Source organism: Netta rufina, assembly GCF_964035555.1.
Source record: "Netta rufina genome assembly, chromosome: 4".
NCBI lineage: Eukaryota > Metazoa > Chordata > Aves > Anseriformes > Anatidae > Netta > Netta rufina.
In genome coordinates this window covers 68,276,410-68,299,811 of record NC_140127.1, presented here as the reverse complement: position 1 = coordinate 68,299,811, position 23,402 = coordinate 68,276,410, and the positions used below count along the sequence as shown (strand labels likewise).

Below are 23,402 nucleotides of genomic sequence, written 5' to 3'. Positions count from 1 at the left end.
GAAAATAATTTATCAGACTTGAACAAAAATCTATTTAACTTTCATTCATTTTACATAATTTCCTTTGCTAATTCTGCTCATTATGAAGAGATAGGTGCATTTAACCAAAGGCTTACCCTTTTAATACCTCATCACCTTTACCCATCCAATCTTACAACACAGTCATGCTACTAGAATGTATTTTTGCTATCTGTTTTATGGCAGCTAAATGATGTAAAAAAACACCATTAAAATGCGATTTCACAGCATGATTGAGCAACAGAAGCTGTCTTGCAAAGATGAAATGTATTGTTCAGAATAAAATAATCTTTGAATAGCAAGATCCAGGAAACAAGAACAACTAGCATACTCAGCTTCTTCTTTCATTCTCTCTCACCTCCCCATCATTTCCATTTTTTTCCAGTCTAACAATCCTGCCAGCTGATTTGGGTAGTAACACTTCCGAGAGATGTAAGGTTTGCTGTCCTTTAATGCTTTTTGGTAAGCTCTGCCTGATATATTTAAAATCCAGACAAAATATCTGTTATCAACAGTACACAACAAAATTGTGAGACTAAGAACCTAAATTCAATTTCATTTCATAGGTTGAGTTGTGGCTTGTTTTGTGTTTGTTATTTTTTTAGAATTTGAATTTTTCATAGCTCTTATTCAAAACCAAAAGGGCTAACACTCTTCCTACGTATAAAGAATTCAATGCATTTTTATGAGCTAAAACAAATAAAACAAATCATCACCACCCTAAGCATCATCCCTCTGTTAAGAGCTGATAATATTTAGCAACATTGTCCCAAGCACAAAATCACCTTCAATCCTGAGCTAACATTTTGGATTGGATGTCCAAGCCAGAAGGCAAAACGAAGAAGAGAGCTGGAACTAGACAGTAAGGAAATGTGATGAGTAACCTCAGAGCTGAATGGCATAACACCACTTTAAAGGTAATACTGAGGTTTTTGATAACGTATTTTCATCTTCATGGATATTCTCAGGCCAGCATACAAGCCTGTAAGCCTCTCACACCCCTTCTCCACACCTTTTTCCCCTCATTTAAATCCCCTCACCTCTACCTAGTCACCAGAAATAACAGCTAGCATTTTTCTTTTCAGGTTCACTATCTTATCTACTTTTAAGCCTTATCTTAAAGCTGATTACCATTGTCAACTGCTTCATAGAGCCTTCGTTTTCTATTCATCTTTTACTCGGTGTATGAGCCTGGCCATGCCAAGCCATCCAGTGGTTTCAGCACTAAAATCCCAGCTGGTCAGAAATCATTTGGCAATGTAAACTGTTTGCAGATGCTTTACACAAACCCTGCTTAACAGAGGTTAGTTTGTTGTACAAAAGGACGCATCATTTGGACAATTACAATCTGTAAATATTTTTCTCACTTGTTTGTACCAATACAGATTGAATTTTTCTACCAGAAATATTTATTATTTATAGTATTTATTTCTGGTTTATATTCAGACTAGAATGCTACAGAGCAAGAAATTCTGTGTTTATTCAGTACCAAGAAATGAAATCCAATAATGAGAAGTCTGTTCTACACCTTCTCAGTGTTACGGTGAAGTATTAAAAAAAAAAAAAAAAGACACACACAAAGATTCCTGACATACTCACTCACTACATCTTCCCTCAGTATGCACAGATTCAGGATACCTCTTTATACAGTTTTCTTCTCATTAGTGTCTGACTGATGCTGGTGGATCCTGAGGTGAATTGACCTGCTTTTCCCAGCTCATGGTGGCTGTCACCAGCCAGTACTAGCTAGGCACGTGTTCTTTGGTAGCACAATTACAAGAAGGGAACGTATGTGCACGCAGACACGTCCTGCAGCAGGCAGTGGCTCTGAGAGGGCAGCCAAGCCTTTCTTCCACACCAGCCCACGTGCAACATGAACTTCATGGCATCTTGTACTCACTTGAAATTCATGCCAGGTTGGACTGGGCCTCCACGCTCACAGGATTCATTGGACTCTGTTTAAATTGTGTAAGTGGTAAAAGTTTCATTTGTTTCATTTGTGAGGTCTTAAATACCTGCTGTGCTAATTTTAAAATGACATTCCAGCTTGGAATCAAACCTCCATCTAGGCTGACCAAAATGAAACTCTTCAGCACTTCTGATAAAAATACAGAATAAAGATTTGAAGCAACAGAGCAAGGTGACATGAGGTGATGTGACCGCTTCTTGTCGTGGAATACTGGCCGACTGGACAAGAGAACCACTTATTTGAAGATAAGTTAAATAAATAAGTAAATAAATATTTAAAGCCATTTTTTCCTGCTTTGTGTGCTCTCTTCTGCCAGAATGTGTCTCCAGCCTCTTAAAAAGTTCAATTAAACCTCTCATTGTTTTACAGAACGGTTTCTTCATGCATTTTATTACTTAAGTTCCAATTACATTCCACATTACATCAGTTAATTAGCACAGACCTTCTCTTCTTGGTTTTTCTCCTGCTACACGAGAGCTAACTGAAGCCTGATGCGTCAGTGATACCAAATCCACTCCAAAAGTCCTTTTTAAAAGCTTGTTGTACTTGCTATACACATAAATGAATTTCAGGAATATGTATGTTGCGAATTAATGCACTTCCCTGTTGCTGCATTCGATTTATGTCCTAGGGAGATGGAACCTGCTCTAAAACACTGACAGCTTTTATTTGCACGCCAAGGCTTCAAAACAGCAGCCACATGATCAGATACCACACAGAATCGGTGTTCAATGGACAAGGTCAAAAACACTGTCATTTTTAATTTGAGACTGGTATTTGTACTAAATCTGAGTTTGTTCAGTTGCATGTATAAAAGGTTACATAGTAAAGAAACAGAATGCCAGAAGGGGAAGAGAGGAATTTCAATCAGAAGCCAGATAAAAGATTGCTTAAGCAAAGGTTTTGCAATTGAAAAGCTCCTATTTTTTTCCCAATCAACTACTCTTTCCTTCTTGCTGATGAGAAATTTTCTTGCTCCTGAATAGCTAGTTAAAAGACTAATCAATACGGGATGGCTACGCAGATGCGGTTTGGTTTTGTGAACATGCACAGCTGTACGTTCATTTTTATGGAAGAGGCATCTTTGTCATGTGAAGACGGGCACAATCTTCTCAAGTCTTCCTGTGATAGGAATATTATTGGGAAAACATAGGAATACTGTAGGAAAAACATGAATTTAATGCATTTAATCAACTTAATATGGATTGCATCAGTTAAACTTGTTTTGATAGAGGAGCACAAATGCTATAAACTAATAGAAAAGCTAGAAAGGATTTCGTTATTATTACTACGTGAATGCTAGCCAACCCCAAAATCCAAATACTTGTTTTCCATGCATTTATCATAGTGGAATGACTACAGTGTCTTAATGTTGTTCTGATGAAAATATAAGCATGTCACATGTTGCTAAGGAGAGATAAAACACAGGCAGAAAAATCAAAATTAGAAACCAACTGTATAAAAACAGGTGTTTATCTTTTTTTTTCCTTTTTTTTTTTTTTCCCCAGTCATTCTAACATGCATGCTGAGGAAATAAAGTTTTAAATATATTATAGTTTGGCATTCTTTAGAGTACAGAGGTGCAAACCTAAGAAATGGGACACCATGAATACCAAGCAGGAATTAAATTATTCATCTTATTGTAGACTTGCAATACAGAGCAGTAAACAGGAAAGCATGCTCTTCTGAGGATGCCTCATTCCTCCTCCTTACCCTGCAAAAGCATATGGCAAAATATTCTATTTTTTAAGCCTCCACAAATAAATGTGAACAGTGCCAGTATCTAACAGCCAACAGACACACTTTGAGCTTGCAGAAAACACGAAGATAGGAAGTTCTCCTCACCACCAACCTCAGCTCCTTTTGCCAAGTCTCAAGTGCACAGTAAAAGGCTTCATTCAGTGTACATTCACCAAATAAATTAACATCAAGGAAAATGGGGGGAAAAAAAAAGCATAGTTTAAGTTAGATATAATAGACCTGCAGGGGAAAGAAGAGAAGCTGCATTTCAAAACCTTCTTTTTACATCAGAACTGTTACAGGACGGTATGTAGATAAATGAACATGCAACAGACCCAACTATTTAAACCTAAAACATGAAAACATTAGGATGGCATGGCAATAGGAAAGAAGCTGCTAAACTTCCCTAAACATGCAGAAGAATTTGAAATTTTACAAGACAAATCAATTCTGGGAAAAAAAAAAAAAAAAAAAAAAAGAAAGCCAAGTACTTCTAAAACACTAAAATAAACACAATAGTCAATCTTTCTATATTCTTCCCTTGGAAAACCAAGGGAGAATGCTATGATAGAATAATGAGCATTTCAAAAATCTGTAAAGCTTGCTTCCAGTAGGAAAAAAAAAGAATGAAAGAATAGATAAAGATCTAAAGCTTCTCTTTCATGTTAAAGTATGCCCTTTTACCCGAAAATACAAAATGCCACTTTGTTCTGTGGTTTTCTTCTTACGTTATTTCCTCTTCATAACAGTTTGTTTTGCTACTACAGCCTTTCCTTCTAACATTGTGCTTGCATCAGATCAGATACTGACCACATTTTTGCCAGTGCTTCTCTCATATTTGCGTATCATCAATCCCACTGCCCAAGACTCTCAGTGTCCCTTGTGCTTTTTTTTTGAGATACTTGCAAGCAAATAATGGAAAAAGAGGAAACGACGTCAGCTATGCCATAAAACCAGACTAGTAAAGATGTTGCTACACAGATCTTACGCAGAAGAGAATTTAATCCTTACTTTAAACTCCACTGAACATTGAGGCAAGATCAAAAAACCTGGAATAAAGGTAGTTCAGACTTAAAGGATTAATTACGATAAACCCGACAGGACCATTGGAACAATACTAATAATGTCATATTGCACAGTATAAGGACGGATTTGCTAGAAGAAGCAGTTGATGTCAACACACATTTGACAGCTGCCTGATTCAGACAAGGGAAAGAAAATTTTCTTTTCCGAGTTTCTGAGTTCCAGTAACTAGAAAGTAAATACATTTATCAATTTGATGAATGAGTACACCCTGCAGCTACTCCATGTATATTAGATTGCTTATTGTTCTAGCTAATGGGTCCATCATTCTGAGAATAATCTATGTCTCCAACATTTCCCCTATGGTTAAGTTGGCATTCACAAGCATGTAATAGGGAGCAGTCACAGAAGCCTAATATGATCTCCCAATTTAAGAATCCCATTGAAAGGCAGCGATTAGTCACCACCCAGGCAGCATGAGTAAGGAAAGGCCCACAAAGTTGTGTTTGGTAACTGAATCCTCTCTTTTACCGATAATGTGACTGGTGATTCAGAGGCAAGAGCCAGCCCTATATATAGACATATTGTGTATGGAAACTAAAGAGCAACACATACACAATTGTTTAATGTGAAGTCCTCAGTAGATCCCCAGGATCTCCATCTCCTGCAGAACATACTGAAGGAGTATATATAGTATGAGAACATTTCCAAATAAAGGAGCAACAATCTCTCAAAATACCTCACACCAAAGGTTTTTAGGAAAATTATGGATAACACACTGTGGGGAAGCCGAATTCTCCAAAACGGGTGAAAATTCTCAACCGTAAGCAGGGAGTTGTTTTTAAAAGACTTCCTCCCAGAACAACAGGAGGTCATTTAGGACCCCATGGGTTTTTGTTTTCAGATATGGTCTGCAGATGGGGAGAGCGAGGTCTGAAAAGCTGCCAGCTGTGCCAAATTATTCAGGATAGTAAGAACAACGGCAGAGTGAAGAACTGCACAGGATCTTAAAGACTGGGTAACAGGTAATACAATGGCAGGCAGAATTCAATGGGTAAACACAGGGAGAACAATTTTAGCTTCACACAGAACAATCTGAGCTCACAAGTAGAATTTTGGGTCTTTGGCAGACAACATAAAAAAACCATCAATTCACCACTCTGCAACAGGCCAAGAAGTCCGAAGCCAAATATTAGGAATCACTGGAAAATCATCAGAAAACAACTTGGCACTGTGAAAATCCATGGTCTGCCCATACCTTGTGCAGTTCTCATTCCCTAACCCCTATAAGGAAGGTTTAGGGGAAGACAGAAGGAATGATTAATGTTATGGGACAACTTCAGCACAAAGAACGATCGTGTAGGCTGTGACATCCAGCCTCAAAGAAAGACCAGGATGGGAAGGCGTGACTGAGACCTAAAAAGTCACAAATGGCATGGACCAGACAAGGATGTGGACAAGAGACTATTGTTACAAACACAAACCATGGAAGGCTAAAAAAAGAAAAAACAAAAAAACACTGATATATAATTTTATTATATTTTGCAGAATTGCTCTTATAAATATCCCACCCAAGGAAAAAAGCTGCTAAATGAATTGAGTCTTGCAATAGATGTATAATTTATCTGGCCATTGTAATTTACAATAATTACTTTTAAGCAATATTCCATCTGAAGTGTTGTAAAAGCATGAAATGTCAAATGGGTTTGTGAATTACTTCCTAAAATGAAGATGTTTCAGTATTTCTGTTATGAGGCCTTGAATATGAAGATAGTTGCAAGCCTAAGATCACAAATATTCAGAATAACGAGGAAGATAAAGGTAGTTTCTCAAAAGTTGAGTTTTAAGCATGACAAGTTATATTGTACCTGTAAGAGGAATTAACTCTGGCCCAAATAACTCTTGATTCTATTTCCACTGCAGTGAAATATTTCGTAATTCAATTACGATTATTTCTGCACCCTTTACATTGCAGTAATGCTTCATGGTTCCAGCTACCCCCACTCCATTATCCTGAACTCCACGCACATATAAAAGACAAATCCTGCACTACACACAGTCTCTGCACTACTGAATCTGTAAGGTACAAAGGAAGAAAATCATCACAGAAATAGAGAAGACAATAGTAACTTATTTCATTTCTTCCCTCTGCTTTGCGGTATTAATCCTTCAAGGAAACCAAGGATACTACTCACCTTTAAAAAAAAGAAAAAGTTATTCTCTAAAGAGTAAAACAAAATAAATATAAAAATACAAAATTGTTAAAAAAAAAAGTCTGGTGTTCTAGAGCAGGACCCCAGTGTCTAATCAAAGTTGATTTGAAGTGTAGCATTTTCTTTAACAGATGTTACATAGTTCCTCATTTTAATAAAATAATTTTGTTAAATGTTAATTATGTTACTAATGTCAAATGATTTTAACATTAATCTGTGACCTCTCTTCTGTCAGCTTTGGTTGATATGGTCTAATAAAGTTTAAAAGCTGCTTCTGCACTTTATTAGGCTCCTTCAACATACCTATTCACAAATCCACTCATGCCCACAGGCAACATGATCAGATAAGCTCTATTTTCTTAAAAGAAACTAGAGATATGAGTTGGAACGTGTTCAATCACAATTTAATCCCATGTACTGGGAAACAGCAGAACACAAGTATGGCCACTCAGGTGATTTAGTGGCAATGCACCCTTAGTTACATTAAACTGATAAGACTGGGATACTTAATTTCAATGATACTGTTTTCAGAAGGAAAAAAAAAGCTGATGAAGACCAACAAAAAACTACTCGCATTAAAACTGTATATTCAAAAACTACTTAAATCCTTCAACATAATCTTCTTTAAAATCAACACTAATTGTGCACAGACCACGAAAGAACTAGGAAAGAATTTATTTGTATGCAAATCTTACTACCAAAAAGTCAAGTTGCTCTTACCTTGAACTAGATCTTGATTTTATATCTTCCTTGGCTGTTCTTTCGCTACTAGCATCTTCAGTGCTCTCTACTTTTTTCTCACAGAGCTGTTTTCTCTTCTCCCACCTCTTCTGCTGATTTGAGATGCTTTCTGCTTCTCCTTGCAAGTCATTTTCTGCTCCTACCTGTGAACCTGAGGAATGTGCCAGGCACTTAGAGGAGATCGGCAGATTTTGCTCTTCTCTGCCAAAGTCTCTTTCTGCTAACAAAGCAGAGGTTTCAGGTTTTAATGTTTCCTGTGCAGGGACTGAATTGTCCAAGTTATCTACATGGTCCATTTCCTTAGACTTCACTAACGTGTATGAAGCATTTACAACACCTCCTGCAGAATGTTTAGTCTTTAAACCTTCCACATTCTCCTCCCTGCTGTCTTCACAGCTGCCACAACACACACAGGAATTAATTAGACAGTTTGTGGCAGCTATACTGAGTTTATGGGATTCATCCTCCTCCTCATTTGCTAACGGATTAGCAGATCCAGGAACACAATTAATAGCTGCTTCGGGTGTTCCTGGGGATTCTGAGCTAGAGGGAGATTTAGGATTGAATATTACAGTAGCAGATATTTTCATTCCCCCTGTCCTGTGAGCTATCACTTCTGCCATTTCTGCATCATCAGCATATGCATCCCAACCGTTGAGGTATAACTGCGAATCCGGACCTTCCAAACAGCTGCAGGAATTCTGAACTGAGATGCCAGACATCTGTTTGCTGTCTTCAATATTGTTATTATTGCTTACATCACTTTCTGCATCTTTTAAAAGCAAGGTTTCCTCTGTCTGATGACCGTTCTCATACAGCAGAGCATCTCTGTATTGCAGGTTCTGTTTTGAACTGTGGCAAGGGTTATTCACCCAAGCAAAGGTATCACTTACTGAATCCAACCCAGCAAGAGCCTCTCCTGCTCCATCTAGGTCATCCATAAAAAACACTCTGTCCTCTTCATCAGTTAAATTGTCAAGATGGTGTCTCGTTGGTGAAGCTTCTGTGCTAGAACTATTTCTTAGACTAGGTCTGTGAGCTGGGGACTGACAGATGCTCGGAGGGGAAAGCAGAGAAGACATTTCATCTCCAACTCTGTGTACCATCCTATTCAGCTGTTCCAGCTCCTGCTCATCATACTGCATCGAACAAGCCAGCTCAGCCTCTGTGTTCTCAGCTTTTGCTGAGAGCTCCTTGGCTGGCAATGTTGCAGTTATGCCTGGTGTAATGACAGAGGGTACTTCAGGATCTGTTCTGACAGGAAAATCCACGTCTTGAGAGATGCAGAGGTTACGCTCCAGTGTGTGCAGTTCCTCCTCAGTTAACGTCTGAAGTAGATCCCTAAAAGTAAAGCAAAACATGTGACATTACATTCACAATCACAAGAGGCACTGACGTTACACATTTTAAAAAAGCTTTTACTGTCAGTACAGAAATCCAGAGAGCGAACGTGGGAACACAGAGTACTTTCAGCTGCATATCTCAGGGTGCATTTTGCATTCACATTCAGAACACTTGGGACTGCTGGTGCTTGAATTCGAGAACACTCATGCAAATACAGGCTACCAAATTATTTATATATTTGCCATAAAGCCCCAAAATAAATCAAAACACACCCATAAAGTAAAATGGATCTTCCCCATTCCCTATTTATTTTGAGTGGAAGTGTTACTCACAGTGAACATACTTTGTCATTTTTTTAATTCACAGATTTGATTTTGGTTAGAAAATACATTTGCCATCCATGGTACAAGATCCCGAAAATTATTCCACAAAAGAGCACAGTAGAAGTTTCACACCCTTACATTGTCAGATAAAAAGAACTCATGAGAAGTATCAATATCACTTATGCAGTGCTGATGTCTTGGAAGCCTATTCAGTGCAACTTGGCCCTCCTCCGCCTCCAACACAACTTGGGGACTAGGGAGCTAGGTTTTTGCACAATGTTAAGAATCAGGCAGGCCTAAAAGCAAACATTGAGGCATTTATGAAACTTTCTAGAGGCATAAAGCACCTCCAGTATTATCAAGTGTCCTCAGTATTGCAGTTTTGGACTACAAGCACTCATAAAAAAGTGTTATTTGAGACTTATGTTTAAATGCTTTATAACTTTACAAGAAGATAGATAGACACAGCACTGAATTTTAGGTCTGCATTTGATTTATACCATACTTCTGAAGTAGGAGCTGCATATAAAAATATCCTCTGTCAAGAACCGTTGTCAACAGCAGTTGTTTCATAGACCAGCAAGTATATTTTAGTAGAAATAAATGGATGGAAAATGGGAGGCCTTTCGCTTAAACAGGGGCTAGGAGTCCACTATTCCTCATGGGTTTAGAGGTCATTAGCTAGCAGATGACATGCAGCTGGCAAAATATGATGATAATGATAATAATGCACACATATTGAAAGAGTTCCCTTAAAGAAGTAACTTCAGTCTAAACAAGAAGACCACATGCACCCCCAAAAAAAGATCCATTCAATACATCTCATGTTTTGATTTCCATCAACTAATGAAGGTTACCTCAAAGGCCAAATATTTTTCCTATCACTACCAATAAATATCATATTACCTAAAAAAAAAAAAAATCACTGGTATCTGACTTGTGTATCAGTTAACATATGATCTAAAAAATACACACATACATATATGTATATATCAGTTTAGATAACCACTTCAAAGGTAGAATAAGTGTAGTATATATGCTTTCTTTTGTTGTGGTGGTGGCTATGTACTCTCCATTTCATTAACATCTTTATATAAAGTAAGCTTTTATTCTTGGGCTGAAAATAAGAGGCATCATATGAACCTGAAAAAATACTAGGCTTATTCAAGTACCACCTTAGAAAGACAATCGCACCTCCATATCCTCCCCCTTCCACCTGCTTCCATATTCTCTAATAGAGAAGCATTTATTTCAGTTGTTCCATATGCATCTCAAAGTCCCAAATGTGACCATTTTTCCAGTCATGTATTAGTAATAAAGGGAAATGGACAATCTCTTTATACCCACTTAGTTTGTAAAGCTATAAACCAATATTGCTATCTTGCAGACTAAAACACTTAAGATGACCTACACACTTCTTTTGTCTAAACAGTATGGCATGAGATTACCTTTCTTTTGTCAAAACTTTAATTAAACAGAAGCGGATGTCTGTAAGAGATCGAGTGTTTTAACATCACCATAAAAAGCAAATTGACTGGGAACAGTTTAAGTTTTATGGCCAACATAGAGAGCTGTATTATTTGTTTTTGAAAGAATTATACAAATATAAATCAACAACAACAAAAAACAGCATGATTTTTGCCATGAGGCTTTGTGCTACAAATTATCAGTTTATAAATTTTTAGAAAAATGCTACGATGTGGAATATCAGAAGCAGAAAGAAAGAAAAATGAGATTTTTAGAAACAGAATTATTATTATTTTAAATACAGTAAACACAAAAATGAATGGTTTAGGCTTGTCTCTCACATATGCAAAGACAAGATATTAAAAACAAGATATTTGGAGGTCAGTTCAAGGCCCATCAAGTAGAGATACTGGTCTCTAATATCAAGTTGTAAGGAAAGGAGTAAGAGTGGGCCAAGCATCCAGGGAACTTGCTAGGTGTGTCTGACTGGCTTCCAACAAGCTATAGCTCAGGAAGTCCTGAGGTGGCATTTTCATGGTCAATAATTCTTCGCGAATTTCTCTTGTATAAAATGAAAATGTTTGTGTCAGGAACTAAATGACAGCCAACTACTTAAAACTCAGCTCTGCTTCTCAATACACCACAATCGGAGTTGCTCTGCTTCTCTTCTGAAGGCACAGACAGCCTGACTGCTCACAGCTATTGGTTATATGTTTCACCTGTTTACAACAAACACAAAGGTTTCTGCAAGTGCTGGAAATATATATTTACTGCATTCTGGTCAAAAGGCTAACTTCATTGAGTCGAGTAACAAACTCTTCATTTTTTGCCAATATCAAACACCTTAAAACTTAAGAACAATTATTTGCAGTTTTAAGGTTAAGTAAATAAAGCTTGATTCAAAGATCAATGAAATCAGCAACAGTCCTGTTGGCTTTTAGGGCTTTGAGTCAGATCCATGCTGCCTGGCAAGAGATGCTAAATGCAATCAGTCGGACTACATGTGGTAGTCCACCAGCTCTGTTATTTTATGAGGGAAGTCATTCCTGCTTTAAATTCATAGGAAATCTGCTCAATATCCTAACTGAAACATCAGAAATTTTGCTATTAAAAAATACAGCTTGTCCTCAGAAAAACAGGATCTGGCAATTACCTTTCCAGCTCTGCATAAAAACTAGAGCCACTGGACTAATTTAGATAAAAGCTTCCTTGCAAGATGAACAATTTTTGATTGACAGTTATCTTTTTGATACACGATATATTAGTTAAGAAAGATTCACCGCCAGCATTAGAACATGGCCTGTTTTAAAATGCCTATGTAGATATTGGGAATAAAATTAGTATCAACCAGTATCCAGAAAAAATGGTAAATCTCACTAATGGAAGTTTAAAACTAGATGTCAGACATCATTATTAAACCTTAAGGTTTAATTAAAGCAGAGCTACTTCCATGGTTCATTTCCTTTCTGCTGAAGCATTTGTAGCTCGTCAGTGGATCCAAGCAAGTGCTGTGCTCACGTGGAAGAAAATTCTCTCTGCTTTCATTATTCACAAGGCACAGGTAACAAGGGCTTCTACACGCTGTCCTGACAGCTGCACTCCACTCGCTTTTCTCTGAGGCTTTAGAAAATAGCAAATTAAAACAAGTGCATGTTGGGATTTCACCTGCTTTTACTCTTATTAGCTTGGTATCACAGAAAAGCAGTCTAACCTTGAAAGTACAAGGAACACTTCTTCCAGTGGTTTCAGCCACTGGCAGGAAAACAAGCCAAGGTCTTAAAACGTACTCTGCCTGTTACAAGCCAGTAGTAAAAGTCTGCTCTACCTATTGCAAAAGCAATAAATATTTTTGACTCCACTGCTAGTACCCAGGGAGCAGAAATTACTGTTTGAAAATTCAAGGCCAGGTGCCCATTTAAAGACAGGCAGCTGAACAGAGGCCAGGGTCACACAGCCCAGGTGCACAGATCCTGCACATTCACTGGGCCTCTCTCCTTGCTGAAATTTGCTTCTATTCTGTCTGGTACCTTAAACTGTTTTCAGGAAACAGCATCACTGATGGTACTGCCAGCCCACAATTCAGTTCTTGCTCCTAACAGAACACCAACAGCTCTCGGTTTACAGGGTTGCCACTGTAGGACATGATGCAGGTATGGAAATGCAATTTGCAACCTCCTGCTTCCATCGCGGTGAGCCGCTTTCAGCACACCTGCGTCCATGGATCTGCTCCAATGCATTGCCACTGAGAAAACAAATCTGATAAATAACAAACAGCACTGGTGCTCTTTTGTTGTCAAAGTTTTAAAATCGACTCAAAGTTTTAAACCAACTTGGAAAAACTCACGTCTTTTCCCCAAGTCACCAAGCACGCTTTAAAGGCATGAGATTCACAACTTGCCCCTCATATTCTTTAACACACCGACAGCAGGTACACCACATCTGATTTCTACTCAATGTGCAAGGATTTCAGTGTACTTGAAGTGGTAGGGACCTCTGATTCTGCACCACTTATCTGCAATCTGCTTGATTCTGCACCACTGAAATCCACAGGGACCCTGCCACCAGCTGTAATGGGTCCAGAAACAAGCACCAGGCAGGCAGAGGGCTCTAACAAGAGGGCAGAACTAAGGAGTACTGCAAAATCACGGATGTGCTCACCTCTGAAAATCCCCACATAGCAGCCACAAATGCACGTATGGTATAGGCAATATTTTATTGCAAGAATGTTCAGGCATAGGCATCCAAATTAAATATTTATGCATATCCCACAATATATGCTTTTTATGCTTAATAGGCAGAAATGGTTCAAATATCTCAGCTTAAAACAAACAGAGATAACCCTACTATATATATTTATGCATTGGTAGATGCATAAAACACAGTGCTGATATTTTATATCTAAATCTGAAATCAACACAAGCATCTTGCATGGGCATTAAAATATTCAAACTCATCATTTGTTGCTCAACCTCACTAAACCTAAACAAAAACCCTTAATGCTTTTTGCTCTGAAAGTCTCCACAAATAACAGCCTCTATTGCTTTCTAAGTTGCCAGCCACCAACAAGACCGCCAAAAATTGCCTAACCAGATGTTTTTCTCAGCTAGCTGCAATTTAGTTACACAGATCCACAAAAATATGGTACTTTCTTCATTTGAGAGCAGGCATGTTTTAGGATAATATAGTTTTAAAATTATCAACTGTATACTTGGATTTACTGGAGTGAAAATATTTAGTTGGCTAAGATTTAAAGCATACTGAACTATATGCAGAAATTTCCTGGGATGTGATCACGTTATTCAGTACAATTTTCTATACTATTACAACATATACACAATTGCAACATAAAATGAAACTGAAAATATTTAACATAGGACTTCTTGAATTATTTTTTGTGCCTTAACTATTGGCCATGGAGACCAGAGAAAGACCCCTGGAAAAAAGCATTTCATTTTTACTGGAGACACATTCAAATATCTCATTCCATCTTCTCTTATTGGCTTCTGTGAACACTGTTAGCGAGCAGGAATTGCAACCTGATGAGTTTAAAAAAAATCTGTCATAACAAACAAAAAAAGATTTAGACAGCTTAGGCATTTTTAAAATAAAATTAATTATTCTGAATGAGCTGCACACTTATTTGTATTATACTGTTCTTTATTTCTATCCAATGTATTTTTCATTCAAGAGTATTACTAAGGATCTTTTTAAGCCCAATTCTTTCAAATAATCAAGTTCTTTGGATGAGTTCCCTGATGTTCCTTCAATCCAGAGACTGCCACTGAGAAAAAATTTCAAGTTACTTCTTAGCTTGCTTGTATTTTTCCCAATGCCCTGATAAATACTACCTCACTAAGAACATGTTGCAAACTGTTTGCTGGACAACTGAATTCATGTCTCTTAATGGTCATTTGAAAGAATAAATTATATAGATCGTGTAGTACCTACATTCCTTTATCCAAAAATGAATCTGAAAGAATCTTTTCATCTTTGAAAGTGTGCATTGAAAATACTAGTTATTGAACAAATAAGCACATTACTAATGTCTTTTCAACCCAAGCATTAAGTTCAGAGAAACTGAAAATTAAATGGACTAAGCAATAAACTGACTTCATTGATTTCCATTTTTCTTGTAGTGAAATGTAAGGAGTAAGCACAAAGTACAGATTATGAGAAATATTTTAGTTTTGAAATTTTTTTTGGCTTTAGTCAGACTGTGGAATACTAGTGAAAATTCCTGTAATAGGCATATATTGGGATATTTTTCTAAAGTAAACTGCAAGGACTTTTTAAGCTTTAGCAATGTTTAAGGTTCCCCCATCCCATATTAAGTTTTGCTACTCGGTTCGTGTTACTTTTCTTTATTCTGTTTTATAAAACCATCATCATCCAAAATATATGAAAATACATGTTAATTTGACCATTTTAATTCTGAGATCTCAACATCATTAGTGTACCTGAAAATAAAACTGAACCTAGGGAATCTTCAAGGAGCACAAAAGGACGTGGTCTGGATATTCATAAAAGCTAACTTCAGAAATAGGCTCCTCACAAAGAAATTAATCTGGATAAACTTAGTCTCCATGCAAATTCTTCATATGTCAAACCATCATCATGACAGACAGGGAAGGAGACAGGTAAAAATTGGACACAGGAAAGAAAATCTACCAAGTTAACTCTAGAGATGTACAAAAACAGCATTTGCAGTGGGTATACAAATTTGAATTATCAGAAAATATTAGGGTGCATGGATTGAAAGAACATTATTTATTTATTGAGTTAAACTTCTGGATAAAATACCGTAAGTCTGAATATATATATTAAAAAAAAAAAAAACAGCATAAGATACAGCTTGATATCTACAAAGTAACACATCATCACTTTAAAAGACCTCAGCTAAAAAAAAATAATAATATTTTAATGTCCTTTATACTTGAATTGAGACCAAAAAAAGACAACCTCTCCAATGATTACCAAGACTGAAGCACTGTGAAAAAAAGGATATATATAGAATATGATCCACCCTCTAGGAACAGATCCACAATATGAAAAACTGATGGTCACTTCTATTAGATTAAGAATGATCTGAGTATTGCATCATAACATACTGACAAAATATAATAAGCCTAGTTAAACAAAAACATTGATGCTAATTAGAAGCAGGATCTCCCAAAATAAAATGCAACTTTGATATTTCAGGCATCATACCGCCATAAGGAAAAACTGAAATGTAATTAAATTATGTTCAGAAAAAAGAAAATATCAAAGAGAAAAAGTTTAGAAAATTCAGGGAAAATGAAAAACAAGTTAGATATTTCATGGGTATGTAAAACAGACGAGAGAAAAATGTATCTTAAAGTTCACATAACAAACAAACACTTTCGTAGGCATTTCTGTGTACTATTTTACCCTCTGATTTTCACTACAGAAAAGAAGCAGTTACAACAATCATTTATTACTTGCCTTATTTTTCTTAACAGAGTGTGAAAAGGTCTGAAGAGTTCAGACATATCTTCTGGCTTGTGGTCCAAGTTCAGTGGTCCCTCGGAGTAGACTACAAGGCCACTGTAGTTCAAACACAAAAATGAAAATTGCTTCACACCCAGTAAATACTCAGTCAGGAATCAGAAAAGCAACTGTACATACATATTAGAACTATCCTCAAGTTACTTCATTTTCACATTGTTATCTTATTTGTTTTATCCACCTCCAGTTAGAACAAATGATATTTAAAGCTACAGGAAAAAGATCCCCTCCAACCCCTGCTACTGAAGCATGGGAGAAAGAGCAATGGAAGCTCAAGAGGAAGAACATACTCTCATATCACTGCTGCAGCTGACCCAGAAAAAAACAAAATCAAAACACAAATAGATTATCGAGTAAGTTGGGGAAAGCTCACTGGCTTGAGAGAGATTGCAAATGGCTTGTTCTTTCCAGTCTAAATCATTTCTAGGTAAGATGCTTGACTTACACTCCCATTTTTCTACCTCTAAGATAAGTATAACCTGGTAGCAACTTGAGATAAAGAAGATACACACACTAAGTTACATAAAACATATTTTGATAATACAACACTTCTAAATGAACTAAGTACTTGTAAAATTTCCCTGAAAAGGGGATATTCGTGATACTGAAACCCCCTGAGCACCTTGCTGCAAATACCTAAATACCTACTGACAGAATCTCTATTGCCAAAGCCCATGTGTGTCAGGGATTACACAAAATTCACCTTTTACACTATACCTGCTGCGTATTACGGCGCTGTGCCTGAGAGCGTGCATTCCACCCATAACAGGCCCCACTCTGCTTAAAACTATTTAATCCTCTGCCCACTGCCAAAACAACTTCTGTCTCTCAAAGGCAAATGGATTGCATGTTCTTATCCTCTAGATTACATATGCTTTATTTCACCGTGGACTTTTTCCCTTCTGAGAGCTGACTATTTCAAGGATACGTTGTTTTTCCTGCAGTCAAATTACAAGTTGCTTCAGAGAGCTTCCTAGGTATAATAAACTGTTAGTGTCTTCTACTCACCTTCTGTTCATTAGCAAGCACCCTGGATAACTAACTAAAGCTCTCTGAGACACCACAGCAATGCTGGTGTCACAAGTAATATGGTTCCCACTGAAGTATTTAAAAAAAAAAACAAAAACAAACCACTTACACTCTGTTTACCATCTGGGAAATACTGCTCTTTTTCTTCTGCTTATAAACCCAGAGTCTGGCTCATGCCCTGGTACCAGGATAGTACTGTAGTCTCCCATCAGGCTGGAAGATGGCCATCAGAAAGTTCAGAATTGTCAAGACAACAGAGGGTCCAAAAAATGTGACTACTCAACGTGCAAGGAAGGGGGAGAACAGGAGCATGAGGGAAGTTGCTTCTTTTGCAAGTCAACTTTTTTTTTTTTGTGGTTTAAGACAAATTATCCTGTTACCAAGGTTACGTACTGTTTTTTCAAGTTTTCTGAGCTTCAACAGGGAGGCTACCATGAAGCGACAGAGTTATCACTGACTCATGTAGTCACGTTCTGCCTCAATAAATGTCATGTCTTTGCTGAGTGGAAGCTAGAGGCTGCTTCCCCTGAACTTCTAACGGCCACAAAACACCACTCCTTCGGCAGTTTCCAGGATCCCTTTCTACAGAGCTTAATTCTCAGAAGAAATTTTAAAAGATAAAAATAGAAGAGGGCTAAAGCACTACAAAAACCCATTGTGAAATGACCTCCGTGTATAAGACCATTCAAAGAGTTCTGAATCAAAGCTTGAATTTGGTTGTACCATAGAAGGAAGTAAAAAAATGCACAAAAAAAGAATACATCTTAACATTTCCTCCTAATCCAGATTTCACTGACACCTGTTAAACACGGTGCAGCATACACTGCACAACCCTGCACAGTAAGCTGATGTCGGAAGAAAAACCTTGAAGAACAATGACTCTCAAAAGTATTCCTTAAAGAAAGGCTTTGTTATTAGAGAAGCAAGGGAAGCCAGCACCTGGCCCCAGATCAGGCTACCCAATACAGCAACAACATGGCAACTTTAAATGCAAGACAGATGCAATTCAAAGGCTTTTCCTTTCACAGTCCCAATTAAATGCCTGAATTTCTTCAAGGCAGTACCATAACTGAATGGGGTTATTTTCCCATGTGACTTCATATGGCAGTGATTTATCTTCAAGTCACAGGATACTTGGGGGCAGTTAAACCAATTTCTCTTCTCTCTCTCTGTCCTTCTTTGTAATTTGGGATTGATATTGCTCATTTTCCAGTGAGCCCTTGGTTTTCCAGTGAGCAACCATGTGTTCTTCTTTGTGTCTTCCAAGAGCATCAGAGTGTATTGTCACATTTCTGTTGTCTTTTGATAATCAGATTATTACTGTTGTTATTTTTAGAATGATGGTTACAGAGAATATCCTATTTAAAAGGAAAAATGAGCCACAGAAGCACATTATACTCAGGATTTTAGGTTTCTTATCTCCCTCAGTTATACTATTGATATTAGCTAACTTTAAAACATTCACAATGGTAAAATATTGAAAATATGTTGGCTTTACTTCAGAGAAACTCTCTATTAAATCGTGAAGACTTATTAGGAAAAATGCATCTGATCTGTTCAATGTTGAAAAAGCTGAATAAAGAAAAAAAATGTTTTAACTTAGTTACCTGAGTGGTCAATACAGGGCACAAATTTACATGTAACAAGTTATACATGTTCATACTTTTCCTTGAAAGAGATTTAAACCTAACTCACTGGTCACAATGCACTCAGCTTGTTATGATGATTCTTTCTGGATCCAGAGTCATTAAGAAAAATACACAATTAAAATTGAAATGTCTGTTTTCCAGGACATGTATCCTTAGGTCATATTATTTTTGAGTGACAGAATATCTGCTTTCAAAAAATCTTTTTGACAACATTACATTCTACTGTACTGTACTGATGTTCTTCATTGACCTTTTTAATTTTTTCTGGAGGAAGTCTAATCAACAGTTTCAGGGTCCTGCTTTCTATATTCTCCTTTCTCTTCCCTTTCGTTTTTTTGCTCTTCACCTTCTATGATAAACTGGCAATGACTTTTATTTAATTCTCTTTTTGTAAAAAATGCAAGCAAACTCAGGTGAAAGAAAATACATCAAAATTCTGAACAAGTTTTTTAAATCTTCAATATATATCTGAGGGGGAAGCAGAGCACAGAATAGCTATCAGAATTACTTACCACACAATGGCTAATCTTGGGATAGTAAACATTAAAGCTGGTTCATAGTCATCAATCATATCTTGAGTGAGGTATCCAAGCCTTAAGGCTCTAAGCAAAATAAAATGATTTAGCAAGAGATTAGACACTCGAAGAAAATATTTCAATAGGAAAAAATATGAAAAAATTGTAATATAAGCCCAAACTAATAGTATTTAATTGATGAACTATTAGTGTACATCCTAATATACTATGTACAAAACTGACTGATGTAGCATTCGCTGTAAAATATATATATATATAACATATAGCCATCTAAACAAAACCAAAATATTTTTTATGCCACTTTCCCTTCTTATATACTATTTCATGTCAGGTTTCAGCTTGTTACTGGAAACCACTGGTGCTTATAGACTTGCAAGTTTAGTAGAAAAGAAAAAATCATACATTTTAAAATAATAGGGGAAAGTATTTTGTCTCATTTTCAAATAAAACTTTCTAAAATCTTTTAGGTCAAAACACACTAAGCTCACAAACATAACTAAAAAACCACACACAGAGCAACTACTATTGAAGTCTCTGAATTTAGTATTTGGGATCTTTCATCAATCCCTAATAACTTTTCAAAATCATCAGTCCCCTTTTTGGGCTGAAACCTTTTTTTTTTTTTTTTTTTTTTTTTTTTAGGCTTTTCACTTGGTGATATTTTCTAATTTTTTCTGCATAGTTTCTTATTTCCTCATAACTTTCTTCTCCAATTCGTCCATATAATTGTGTAAGATGACACCCACACAGCACACTAGTATAGCTGCTAGTACTGGTCATGAGTAGAATAGATTTAACATTTTCTTATTCCTTTTCAATACTTGTCTTGCCAACGCTGCTGTTGGCAGACAGAGAAATAGCCATGGCTCACTTGGTGCTAGCACTAGATGGACTCATTCAGTACATGGCCAACTACAACTCCCACATTCCTTCCTACAGTTCACCGCCAGATTAACCAAATCTTTAAAAGGCAAACAATGATTTTCCTCTTAATTGTCAAATATGTGGCATTTCTATTTAGTAAGTATCTGACAGATTGTAAATATTTTCTCCAACTTGTTGCAATCATTTTCAGTTATAATCCTTTATTTTAAAAGGCCTGAAACACCTCTGATTTTGGTATCATCTACAGATCGTGAAAGCATGCTATGTATTTCTTACTGACAGTCTCAACCACATATGCACGGAAGCTAAGCTCTGGTCTTCCCAGGACTTTAAAGAGCTTTTACAGGTTCTTTCTAGGTTTGGGTTGGAAGGGACCTTACAGATCATCTAATTCCAACCCCCCTTTAGCGTGACACCTCCCACTAGACCAGGTTGCCTAAAGCCCCATCCAGCCTGGCCTTTAACACCTCCAGGGATGGGGCATCCACAGTGTCTCTGGGCAACCTCTTTCAGGGCCTCACCAAACCTCACAGTAGATAATTTCTTCCTCATATCTGATCTAAATATGCATTTTTTTTAGTTTAAAGCCATTCCCCCTTGTCCTATTACTACACTCCCTGACAAAGAGTCCCTCCCCACCTTTCCTGCAGCGCCCTTCAGGCACTGGCAGGCCGCTGTAAGGTCTCCCTGGAGCCTTCTCTTCTCCAGGCTGAACAACCCCAACTCCCTCAGCCTGTGTTCACTGGAGAAGTGTTCCAGCCCCTTGATCAACTTCGTGGCCCTCCTCTGGACTTGTTCTAATGTTTCCATGTCTTTAGACATGTGCTGGGGGCCCCAGAGCTGAAGGCAGGGCTCCAGGTGAGGTCTGACAAGAGCAGAGCAGAGGGGGACAATCCCCTCTCTTCCCTGCTGCCCATGCTGCTGTTGGTGCAGCCCAGGACACAGCTGGCTTTCTGGGCTGCAAGCGCACATTGCTGGCTCATGTCAAGCTTCTCATCAACCAACACCCCCAGGTCCTTCTTCTCCTCAGGGCTTCTCTCAATCCATTCTCTGCCCAGCCTGTGTTGGTGCTTGGGATTGCCCTGGCACAGATGCAGGACCTTGCATTTGGCCTTGTTGAATTTCATGAGGTTTGCATAGGCTCACCTCTCAGGCCTGCCAAGGTCCCTCTGAATGGCATCTCTACCCTCTGTCATTTTGACCTCACCACACAGCTTGGTGTCATTAGCAAACTTGCTGAGGATGCACTCAGTCTCACTGTCCACATCACTGACAAGGATGTTACACAGTGCTGGTCCCCTGAGGAACACCACTCATCACTGATCTCCACTTGGACATCGAGCCATTGACCAAAACACTTTCAGTGCAACCATCCAGCCGTTTCCTTACCCACCAAGCTGTCCCTCCATCAAATCCTTGTCTCTCCAATTTACAGACAAGGATATCACGGAGGACAGTGTCAAATGCTCGGCACGAGTCAAGGTAGATGATGTCAGTTGCTCTTCCCCTATTTATGATAATCACTGGAGGTTGGCAGATGATGTGAATCATCTCCCCAGGTATTCTTTACTGAAATAACGTTACATGTTGATGCCTTAAAGAGATTCATCCCTTTTAAATGCTTAGTCTTCATTTACCCATCTATACCAACAATATTACAGTATTATTACCTTTTCTTTAACAACAAAAAGAAAAGGCTTGTGCTAATGCTTTTTAAGTTTGTACTTAGATACTTAAAAGTTAAATGCCACATATTTTTATGATATTTCTTAATGGCTACAGGTAAGGTATTTCTATACGTGTTCAGACTGAAAGCAATCATCAAAATGAAAATGTAATAGTTAATTGAATTGCTTACCTCTCCACAGTTTCACAAAATAGTACAATTACCTCTTGCTGTACATAATATTCTTTTGGGGACTTCACAGGTACCATGGCCGACACATAACTACAAGGAGTATAAAGTAATTAATGTACTTCTGTTTTACATGATTTAACAAACCTGATCATAAGTAAAAACAAACCTAGGCCAAAACACTTTAGAAACACAACATTTCCTGAACCGTTTTGTACAGGTGTTATCCAGAACCAACTACTGACTGCCATAGGTGTCTGCATAAAAAGTCATATTTTTAATCTGCGTTTCCAATTAAGATGTTTTTCAATATAACAGCATAATTATGATTTTCTGAATCAGAAAAAAATGACTTATCTGCGTAAGGTAATACAAGAGAATATGAATACTGAGGAAGGATAAATAAGACAACAGTAAGTACTAGGGATTATTCCTAAGAGAAATTTAAAACACTACCCAATTACCAAAAATCCTGTTCTGCTGAAGGTATGAATTGCTGTATCATGTTAAATCCAAAGATAATCTCATCCAGTATCCTGTTTTTAATTATGCCCAGCACCACATACATCTAACAGACTTGCAGGAAACTGGCTTAAATTATGCAGCACAATACAAGACTTGGTCAATAGGATCTTTGACCCAAAAAGCAGTTATTTTTTCTCACCCCAAAAGCAGTTATTTTTGCCATAAACCTCCAAGCCATTTTTCCATCAGATTTTTTTAAATCAATATGTTCTTGAGTTTAATTATGGCTCATGTGTAAAAGCACTTCCTTCATCAGATTTCAATTTGCCTTCTTAAATTCACTGAGTGCATCTTGCTTTTATCTCTAAGCATGAGACAGAACAAAACCTCATAATCTCTAGACTATTTGTTATCATAAATATTTTTTTAATGTCTCTTATTTGTCACCTCTCCTCTGACAAAGAAAACATTAAGAGAAGAGACTTATGGCTTTCTTTTGTGTCTTGGAAAACCTCCCTCAAATGCCATATGCCAGTATGCAAATGGAAGATTACAGCTGACTTGAGGAGAGCAAATGCTGATTGCTAAAAAGCTATTTAATTTTCTTTTTATTATTGCT

The 23,402-nt window shown here is 37.3% G+C and overlaps 1 protein-coding gene across 1 annotated transcript in view; it reads right to left on the bottom strand.

Moving 5' to 3' along the window:
- ZFYVE28 (zinc finger FYVE-type containing 28) overlaps positions 1-23,402 on the bottom strand; it is a gene marked incomplete at both ends in the record, with an annotated part of 141,224 nt that overhangs the window by 29,120 nt on the left and 88,702 nt on the right. The window contains 4 exons of the mRNA XM_084286596.1: positions 7,684-9,045; positions 16,302-16,403; positions 19,555-19,644; positions 22,322-22,411. Of these exons, the coding sequence (XP_084142722.1) occupies positions 7,684-9,045; positions 16,302-16,403; positions 19,555-19,644; positions 22,322-22,411 (1,644 nt within the window). The remainder of the gene's footprint in view (positions 1-7,683; positions 9,046-16,301; positions 16,404-19,554; positions 19,645-22,321; positions 22,412-23,402) is intronic.